Genomic DNA, 10,919 nt, shown 5'->3' on the forward strand with positions numbered 1-10,919 from the left:
GAAGTTTCCATGCATCATTTGTTTATCAGTGGTGACTGAACGTGTATCTATCTGTGTCCGTCTGTGTTTCTCAGGTGCAAGCAGTGCTGTGCACACTAAGAAAAAGCAGATGGTACAAAGCAGGACACAAAGTACATGAAAGTATATTCTGCTTTTGTTTAAATTACATTTTACTTTTCCTGCGTTCTTTCATTTGTATGTTATGTGTACAGGGGCTGGACACAGCATTGTGTCAGGGGATAAGGATTTAACTGTATGGTAATTTTTTATTGTCCAGCAACACTTGTAATAAGATAACTTTATTGTTAAACCATGTTTTGGCATGCGATCAACAAAATGTTGACCACGATGAAGGCCCCAAACCACAACGCAGCGGTAGTGGTAGCCCCCCCCTCAATATATTGATATTGGACTAACTATATGTGAGAGAGGCTGCATGCGAAAACAAAACCACAGAGTCAACACCTGACCCTGCTGCTCCCCTCGGCTCTTCAGAGGGTTTCAGCATCTTTCCGCTCATTGTTGACTCTCACCGCTCTCATCAAAGTTTTCTGCTACTGTAGAGGTGGAAATCACAAATAACTTTCATCCAATCATTTAGCTTATGTTAATCCTGACTTTCATCATTGTTTTTTTGCCAATATTTCATAAACCAAGTAGTTTTAGTTGCTAAACCTCAATCATAACATAACCATGTTGTGAAAATAAAATAAATAAAAAGAGCGCATTGAACGTTTGAAAATATCATCATTGAACGTAATCTTGGGTTTGCAGAATTAATCAAAATCAGAGTTAAGTCAGAACAACACCCTATAAATCACAAAAATAATAGCAGGTGCTGTCTATTTCAGGGTTTCTGGAAATCAGGCTACAAGCCCAAATAATACTAAAGATGTACAACTCAGAAATGTATTGTATCATATTGTTTCTTTGCTTTTCGTTTTTGGATAACTGTAGTTCGCATTAAGATCAAATCATCTGTTGTGTTTACTCTGTGTCAGTTATAGAAACCCACCATGAAACATGAAACCAACGCATGCTGTTGTTTCATGTGTTTAGGTTGGAAATATGGTTCATTTCATTTCCACTGGGGTGGTAAACTCCAACATAATGAGGGGCCAATCAAATTGCCCTGACACTGTTCCCTCCCACTTGATGTACAAATTGCGATGAATCATTTCATAATGTGATCTAAATTACAGCAGTCTCAAGTGGAATAACCTGGAAATGATGATTGTGTTTTATTTACTGCTGATACTCCGAGTGGGGCGTAAGTATATGTTAAAAATATCAGATTGACTCCAGATGTATGTTATTATCTTACAGTAATACAGTTTAACTATTTCTTCATTGTTAATGTAATATATATATTTTATTATTATTATTATTATTATTATTATTATTATTATTATTATTATTATTATTATATTATTTTCAGGATGCACAGATGATCAGATCTTTGAGACCAGGACTGTTGGTGTGGGAGGCGATGTGAGACTGAATTGTACTCGCAAGTCTACGGGAAGCTTGTTTTGGATCAGGCTTGTTTCTGGAGAATTTCCTAAAGTCTTAGGAAAAACATTTAGCTTTGAGAGTGATCCTCGCATTACAGCCACAGAGGAGCCCGGGACATTTGTTCTGCATATTACAAAAGCAAGGCTAAGTGATACTGCAGTTTACTACTGTATGAGAATACATCAACACAACTTCACATTTTTGAAAGGAGCAGTCCTGAGAGTTGAAGGTAAATGCATTCCTTAATTTCATTACAGAGTTATTCTTAAAAAGTATGGTGACAGTTGTCTTTTGTTTGAAAATCAATGTTTGAAGTTTTAAATATTATTAAATTTCCCAGGACAAGAACCTGATCCCACTGCTGTCCCTCCATCTGATGCAGTCGGTCCAGGAGACTCAGTGACTCTGCAGTGTTTACTCCTTTCTGACTCTGAGAACAAGACGTGTCCAGAAGAACAAAGTGTGTTCTGTTTCAGAGCTGGATCACATGATTGTGGCCCAGGTTTTAATTATACTCAAGGAAACAGTGTTGAAGAACATGAAAAGAATCCAGAGGGACTCTCGACAAAGAAATGTATCTACAGCTTCTTTAAGAACATCAGCTCCTCTGATGGCGGGACTTATCACTGTGCTGTGGTCACATGTGGGGAGGTATTTTCTGGAAACGGATCAAAACTCGAAACTGAAGGTAACTGCATTGTATTTAAATGTAATAAGATAATTAAAATATATGTGTTCGATTAACGTCAAGTACCACAACATTAAATATGTATGAATTACTCTTAATTACACTTACACTAATTGTTAACTTGTCATATTGTGTCAGCAGTCAACATGCAGGACTCGCAGAAGGACCATACAGTTCTCTGTCTGTTAGGTGCAGCTTTGGCTATAAGTGTGATTGTTATAGCCTTTCTCATTTATTCAATCAAGAAGCTCAAGAAAAAATCTTGTGGTTGTTGCAACAGTAAGCAAAGTCACTCATAAATATAACCATCAAACGGCAAATCAAATTTGGCAAATGTGGATTCCCATTAATGCTGTGTTTTTATTTTATAATACAGCTGCTGTTGCACTGCAAACAAATGCTGCAACAGCCAGTGGTCATCAGCAAAGTCAGCAGGTAAGGTATATGAAGGGAAGATGTAGCTGGGAAGTTGTCAGAATGTTTTTCTCTCTGCATATGTAAAAATGAAGATCTGTTGTCTCATAACAGTTATTCTTACATTTTCTCAGACAGATGAGGACTTGGTTTATTCTGCACCAATCTTTACCAGTAGGAAGGCTAGCAAAGGAGGGACAAGGGATGCAAAAACAGAAGAGGAAGAGAGTATCTACTCTGATGTCAGGGCTCTGGGGTTGGAATAACACTCTAAACACTAGATCATTTCTGTCTGCACATGGTAAAAAAATTGTACCTCTAAAGTTGGTAAATAATTCTTTATTTTGGATAATAAAAAACATGTAATAGCCTATATGTCATATGAGATTATATTTATGTTTTGTAAAAGTAATATAATAGTTAAGCTTTTTAGCAATAAACCTGTGCTGTATGGATTCCATATCTATACACATTTGTTTAATTCTTATCAAAGTTTTTAACTCTGAGAAGATTATCTTATCTTTCCCTTTGTACATCATAAACTTTCAAGTCTGTTATCTTCCTCCATTAGCCTGCATTACGTGCTGTCTGTGTCAATGCTATGCAAAGGTACTGTACTAACAGGAATTGGTGGTCGTGTATTGTTGCTTTTTTCTTAATAAATAAATAAATATACTTATACACAACTGATAATGAAATTAAAGACTTGTTTATTGAATGACTGCAACTTAACATAAACGAGTATTAAAAGTAATTACTCGGTAGATTCAAATACTGATATATATTACATTACTTTTATAGTTTTTACTCATTTCAGCGTTAGTAACGAAACATGGTGATGCAATCCAGATTCATGCCAAATTTTAAAAATGCCCTGCATTGGGTGTGACTAATAGATATATACACATGAGTATTGAAGCTAGCCCTGAAGTTATAAAATGTCCGCTGTTTTGTTATTTTTCTTTTGTTTATACGTAGGGACTTGTACATCATATGGCGTATGGCTACTCAAAACTAAAAAAATCAGTGCTAGTATTCCATAGCGGAGGATACTGACCCACTTCAAGCACTACAGTATAGTATACTTTGGTTTTGATCACAAAGGTCAGCACAACCCAGGTCAAAGTTCAACAAATTTGAACTTTTGACACAGTGCTGCTCTAAACACCATATACATCAGTGTAAGACCATTGCAACACATCACATACACAGTATATAATACACATATTACAGTAATTCCCTCAAGAGCAAGCATTAGCAGTGGCTATTGCGACAATGGCAAGGAAAAACTCCCTTTTAGGAAGAAACCTCGGCAGACCCAGAACCATGGTAGGCGGTGTCTGACGGTGCCGGTTGGGGGTGTGATGAACAGTGGCGTAAAAGTCAAGGATAGACATCACCTGACATTTTTTTCTTACACCACTGGCCATATCCATTTGCCTAATGTTTTGGTTTATGATTGAATACCTGCAAAACTATTGACAGTCCCATCAGTCTCAGTTGGACTTTGTGTTTAGTGGTAATTAGCAAATGCCAACACGTGTTACACCCAAGCATTTTGCTGCTTGTCAGCATGTTGTAGCATTGTCATTATGAGCATGTTAGCATGCTGATGCCTAAGTACAGCAGCCTCACTGAGCCACTAACATGACTGTAGACTATTAGTCTTGTTTTGTTTTTATCATAGCCATAAATATAATTTTTCTGTTTTAACAAAACAATATTCACACTACCAATAGATAAAGAAAGAGTATAAACAGAATATAAGTAAAATAAACTGCATACTTTCTGGCATTAGGTGTTTCTTTGTGTTCAGGTTGGAAGTCACTGGTAAATCTGACCTATTAGCTGTACTAATGAAACCCCTCTGTAGATAAACTTATAACAAGGCATACATTCTAGCACTCTTGTTATCACACTGGACTTGTATGAAAGTTGTTACACACAACAGAAATTCCGACATTCCATGTCAAAGAGAACACAACATAGTCCATGCCCTTCGCCTGGCATCATGGCGGTACTGAAAGTCGGAAGAAAGCGGCAGAGTCCTGTTTGATTATGACTGTGTCAGATAAAAGCAAGTGTCTTGCAGTGGAAGGTGGTAAAATTTGTGGACAATTTATTAAATGGAAAAATCCCAGGAATTTGAAAGTACATTTGAGAAGCGAACGCAAGGAGGCTAAACTAGTTTACCTTAACGAGGTAAAGGAGAACGCAAAGTCCCCTTTCCCCGAAACAGAAGCTTACCCTGGTACAGGGCATGGATGTTTGGGTACAGGGCCAGGCAGCATGACGGAGACAACCGTAGGACAGAGAACACTACAGGTGTGCTTTCACCGGCGACCCGATAGCTGCTGATGTTTTTGAATCTTGCCCAGAAACGGACTGGTAATCTGGCATTTGTGCAGATGCCAGAGGGGCCGCGGGCCTTCATGGGCTGTTTGGGCCGGCCTGGGCAGTTTGGGCCGGCCGGCCAATCAGAGAGCCACATGACTGTCAAAGCCATGCGGCCACTTTATTGTAAACAACGGCCCATATAATTTCTCACTGCCCCCTTTCAAGCATCAATAATAAGTTATTTGGCCAAACAATAGCCAAATCCTTCACACCTAGCAAAATTGTAATCTGATCAGTATTTATACCACATGAGTCTCTCTATATCACTGTATTGTTTTGTAGCAAAATTACTTATTCAGATCAGATGTTCAAAAACGTAAATGTGCATGGTTTGAAATAAAACAAATCTACCTGCATTTCTTTTATTTGAATATTTGTTTGCAAAAGTTAAAATGAAGCAATGCCTTCTGAGAATTTCAAGACAGAATCGAGTAGCGTCTTTATATATACTGTCTATGGTCAGCATGGTTGTTGGAAGTTGAAAATTGGAAGCTATACTGTTGACAAAAAAATGAATCGAGGCATCAAGCGACACAAGGGGGCGGGTGGGAAGGGGCAGAGAAAAAGAGAGAGAAATATAAGGGAGCATTGTTGGCTGACGTTGAAAATGCTGCAAACTGACTGATTTGTTTTTAAAATCAAGTGCAGCTTCAGCTAACATTAGTGCTATATCTGAGCCAGCACACCAGGGAGAAAGACAGGACAGTGAGGAATGAGGAAGAGGAAGAACAAAACGAGCAAGAGGAGGATGAAGAGATAACGAATCTATGGGACTAACCAACACAGAACAACAAGCCTGCTGTGGGTCTGAATATGGATTACCTGAAGTAACAGAGATGGAGACCAATGCTGCAGGAGGGAGTGTAGGTACAGTACGTTTGGCTACTTCCGAATATTATATTATTATGGAGCGGCTGGCTCTGATGATTTATTATTTTTTTTATATATATATGTCTATGTTTTGGTGCAGTTGTTTATAGCATGAGAGTTTACGTTTACCATCACTGGGGCTATCAAAAGTGTGTGTTCTTTCCGTGCGTCAAAAGTTCTATCTGCGACCCCCCCCTCCACTCCCCTCCACCGGTGGGCCGCTGGTGGGTGGAAATGCCAGGGCCGTTTTTTGTTCCTAGTCTGTCAGTGATCTTGCCCCTGACAAATAACCCATATTATAAAAATAGACTAAAACTAAGCATTTCAAAAAATAATCTAAACTAGGAAAACCGCTTTAAAAAACTGAATTTGAAAACAAAAAACAAATTAAAAATAAAAACAAATGAAAAATGCTAAACTATAATAACCTTACTGGTGATGCTTTGTTTTCTGACATGAAGCACAATGTCACTCATTTGACAGCTAGTCTATGCTTTTGTAAATCCAGTTTTCTTTTTACACATTTTACAATACCTTTGGTCCAATGGAATGTCATAATTTTTTTAATTTGTTATACCTATCATGGAATTTCTTGTCCAATTCTGTTGTCACAATTTTATCCAGTAAAAAAAACAAAGGCAATCCGCCGTCTTTAACCTTTATTGGAAGTGTGTAAAAAGAAGAATGAGGTGACATGCTTCTCAAAGGCCAGGATGAGACCAATGTGACAGGAAGTGTACTTTTGAATATTTATTCTGTGATAACCAATCAGATGCATTTGCCAGTGTGACATACATGATCTTGGCCCTGTGACATCACCCCTTTGCTCACTGAAATGCCAAAAATTATTCTAACAAGACACAATGTCAAGATGATCCTGTTATGGGTTACACTGCTTGTTCTTCATCAAGGATGTAAGTGCTATTTTATTCTGTGCAAGTATTCAGTTAAGAATTTGCATGCCAACTAGCTACTGTGGATATGGAGGTTTTGTATGATAAATGTTATACATCATACACTAATTGTCATTTATTTGTTCATGTATTGTATGTTTTCATTTATTTTAGATTCGCTAGTTCCAGTTACCACAGTTCGACTTGGTGAACCTGCAACCTTCACGTGTGCTCTCCATTATAAGAAGATTGACCGTCCACAGATCGACTGGTACAAGCAGAGTGCCGGGGAAACTCTGAAATTAGTTGTGACAAAGCGTGAATCTACAAAACCTGAGTATGCACCAGAGTTTTCTGAATCAAGATTGGAAATGAATAATGATAACAATTTTAGCAACCTGACCATCCTGAGGACAATCCAAGAAGATGAGGGAATGTATCACTGTGCATCCACGGAGCGGTATTCAAGTCCTGTATGGAGTGGGACATATTTGTTAATAAAAGGTAATTATGATCTACTTTTATAGAGTTTGGCAAATGCCTCAGACAAAGATCCAAACCTTCACTGTGGTAATGTTTAAGAAAAATAGCTGTTTAAGGATCACAAGCAAGTTTTGAAAAAAATCTAAAAACTTCCCATGTCAATCCAATTAAATATACAGAAACAGGTCATCTCATTATTTCCAAATGTATGTGAATACCTGATTGGTGCTGTGTATGTGTTGTCTTAATTATTTGACAAAATAATCTTTTCAACCACTTAACACTAAACATGTTCCTGTGTTTTGTCCAACACATCCTCATAACTAAATGACAGAATAGGTTGTTTGTCAATGACTCCCGTAGGTCCAATCAATGTTTCAACAACCGTATTTTACTCTGACAACACATGCACTGGACTAAAAGGGCTCCAAATTTGCTACATTTCAGCAGAATATCATGTCAAACTACTAAAGTCGCATTTGAGATATACTTAAAATCTACTTTGGCTTTCAAAATGTGCTTGGAAATCCTTTTAACACAGTTTTGTATGACGCAGGAAACACTCAGAGGACATCAAACTACACTGTTGTTCAGTGGCCGACAGTATCTGATCCAGTCCATCCAGGAGACTCTGTGACTCTCCATTGTTCAGTCCTCTCCGACTCTGGGAACAAGAGGTGTCCAGGAGATGACAGTGTGTTCTGGGTCAGAGCTGGATCGAATAAATCTTATCCGGACATCATCTACACTGATGGAAGAAGACATAATGAATGTGACAAGAGATCTGACACTCAGAAGAGTTGTGTTTATCGCTTCTCTAAGAACGTCAGCTCCTCTGATGACGGGACGTACTACTGTGCTGTGGCCACATGTGGAGAGATATTATTTGGAGATGGAACTAAACTGCAAATCGGTATGATTCTGTGTTCAACACTGGAGGTGATATTCAAAACATGTTAATAACATCTTCACTGATACGTTTTTTACTTTGTTATCTAGAGCGAACAGCAAGTGTTGAATTTATTGCGCTGGTGATAGCAACAGTCTGCCTGGTGATTTCTATGACTGGAAATATTGTTTTCATCTGTTACCGAACTTCAACACCAGTATGTTCACAATTTAAAGGTAAGTTGTGTTGACTGAGGCAGAAAGTTTAATTCGCCGATGGTCCTACTTAAAAAGTTTATATAGTGTAGAATGTGTAACAGAATTATAGATCTCAGTAGAAGTCAGTTATTTTCACATTATTAATACAATTATGTATCAGCAGACATTTTGTGTTACGTTAAACTTTACCTTTGCAGTACACAATGTCATTAATGAAGGATAGTTTCCAATTTTATTCATTTATTTTTATTAAATAAAACCTGTTGCCACCTGAGGAACTTTATTGAAAACTTAGATTCAGCCTCTTCCATTCGTCTGCTTGGTGATTTCTATGACTGGAAATATTGTTTTCATCTGTTACCGAACTTCAACACCAGTATGTTCACAATTTAAAGGTAAGTTGTGTTGACTGAGTCAGAACTTTTAATTTGCCAATGGTCTTACTTAAAAAGTTTATATAGTGTAGAAAGGGTAACAGGCAGGACTTGACAAACCTCAACTTCATGTTGTTGGATTAAATAATAGATATCAGTAAAAGTCAGTTATTTTCACATTATTAATACATTTATGTATCAGCAGACATTTTGTGTTACGTTAAGCTTTACCTTTGCAGTAGACAATGTCATTAATGAAGGATAGTTTCCAATTTTATTTATTTATTTTTATTAATTAAAACCTGTTTAGAGCTGAGGAACTTTATTGAAAACTTAGATTCAGTATTTCTGTTTTCTTTTATCATTAGGAATAGAAAGCGCCTCTTCCAAAGCAAGACATGACAACTCAAGACAATCAGTACAGGATATTGTAAGTAACGATACCAATTGACATTTGTTGGTATTTCATAAACATAATTACTCACAGCACCATTTAACAACATTAATACGATCAGCCTTTTTTTTGCTGCACAGCCTGAAGATGGACTTGATCTGAACTACGCTGCATTGCATTTCTCTGGAAAAAAACCTACAAGAGGAAGAAAGAAGACAGAGTTGAAAACTGAAGAAAGTGTGTACTCTCAAGTTAAATGCTGAATGTGAATGTGTCTATAAAAACGTATATGTTGGTTTACAGTACTGACCTCTTACAATGATGATCATTTTAAACGTTGTGGGTTCCCCTCTAACTTTTTTGAATGTGAGGTGTTTTATACCAAGAGTCAAAATCATAGCATTTACCATTATTTGATCCTTGCATCATGTTATGTGTGTGTTGTCATTCTTTTATCTTAGAAATGTTAACCTTTAAAGAGTAAGATCCTTTTTGTTAACATTAAACAGCCCTGAAATTACTATCGCCAAACCCACTGTTCCAACAATCACCACGCTGATTTGGTTGAAATAACACCTTGATTCACCCCTTTTAATGTGAAAATATGCTGGCTCTATACACATTTATTACACATAAATGTTAATCATTAGAGAGTCATCGAGTCTCCTGGACACACTGGATCTGATACTTTTGGCCACTGCACAACAGTATAGTTTAAAGCGCCCATATAATGCTCATTTTCAGGTACATAATTGTATTTTGAGGTTGTACCAGAATAGGTTTACATGGTTTCATTTTCAAAAAACACCATATTTTTGTTGTACTGCACATTGCTGCGGCTCCTCTTTTCACCCTGTGTGTTCAGGTCTTTATTTTAGCTACAGAGTGAGACATCTCACTACTGTACTATCTTTGTTGGGATTCGCACATGCACAGTAGCTAGGTAAGGATCACATCAGCTAGCTAGCTGTTTCTCTAACTTCAGTCAGTACAAGGCAGGATTAGCCAGGAGACTTCTTCTAAACGAGGGCGCACTTCCAACTTTGTGTGGAATGTAAGTAGTTCTTTTGTAGATTATGGTGAACTTGTGTGTTGTAGCAGTGTTTTGCCATTAATAATGAAGGGGCTGGTAAAGGTGCACAGTTCTGAGACTCTATATACATATATAAAAAATAAAAAGATAACTATGGTTTTATATACAGTGATATACAGTGTGAAGTAATGATATTGCACAGTAATGAAACTGCACAGAATTATCAAAAGTTTACGATCACCACAAATTTTAAAATATTAAAAAGGTTTTAAGAATAGTTCAAATGTACCATGGATTTGACGTAATACTTTGCAGAAATATTAACAAATACATTTTCCAGGACATTAATTAGATAGTTAACCTCAACATTGACTAAACAGAGTCATATACCTAACACAACTTTTTGATTGAATATTTGAAATGTATTGTATATTGTATGATGAATTTAGAAATCCTCTTCAAAAATGCTTGGTGACACAAAGTCAAGTTGTTTTTCTTAAGAAACATTAACACAGTAAGCCAGGTGTCCCAAAACTGTTTTCTGTGAGGGCCATATAATTTTCCATTTCTCTAATGGGGGGCCGGGTCGGTTACATGGGCAGGAGTGACTAACAGTATTATTGTTGAGATTCTATTATGATTTTAAATATATTTAGTATGCCTCCTAAATCTAGATTAATGTTAGATTATTATTTTGTTAAGCACTGCACAGACAAAGGAACATTACTTTATAAGAGAAATATAGCCTATT

General features: G+C 36.9%; 1 protein-coding gene across 1 annotated transcript; it reads left to right on the plus strand.

Annotated features, from left to right (window-relative positions):
* The first annotated feature begins 6,755 nt into the window (after positions 1-6,755).
* LOC114563371 (signal-regulatory protein beta-2-like) lies at positions 6,756-9,398 on the plus strand. The gene is made up of 6 exons (XM_028590226.1): positions 6,756-6,798; positions 6,952-7,281; positions 7,817-8,173; positions 8,260-8,385; positions 9,110-9,171; positions 9,276-9,398. Exons 1-6 carry the CDS (start codon positions 6,756-6,758, stop codon positions 9,396-9,398), a joined length of 1,041 nt encoding a protein of 346 aa, XP_028446027.1.
* The last annotated feature ends 1,521 nt before the right edge of the window (positions 9,399-10,919 follow it).

This window comes from Perca flavescens, chromosome 10, assembly GCF_004354835.1.
Source record: "Perca flavescens isolate YP-PL-M2 chromosome 10, PFLA_1.0, whole genome shotgun sequence".
NCBI lineage: Eukaryota > Metazoa > Chordata > Actinopteri > Perciformes > Percidae > Perca > Perca flavescens.

Bases quoted from the DNA above. Each gene is read 5' to 3' on its own strand.
- LOC114563371 (XM_028590226.1), top strand. From the start codon at position 6,756: ATGATCCTGTTATGGGTTACACTGCTTGTTCTTCATCAAGGAT. The intron at 6,799-6,951 runs GTAAGTGCTATT...CATTTATTTTAG, and splicing joins GCTTGTTCTTCATCAAGGAT to ATTCGCTAGTTCCAGTTACC. The intron at 8,386-9,109 runs GTAAGTTGTGTT...TTTTATCATTAG, and splicing joins AGTATGTTCACAATTTAAAG to GAATAGAAAGCGCCTCTTCC.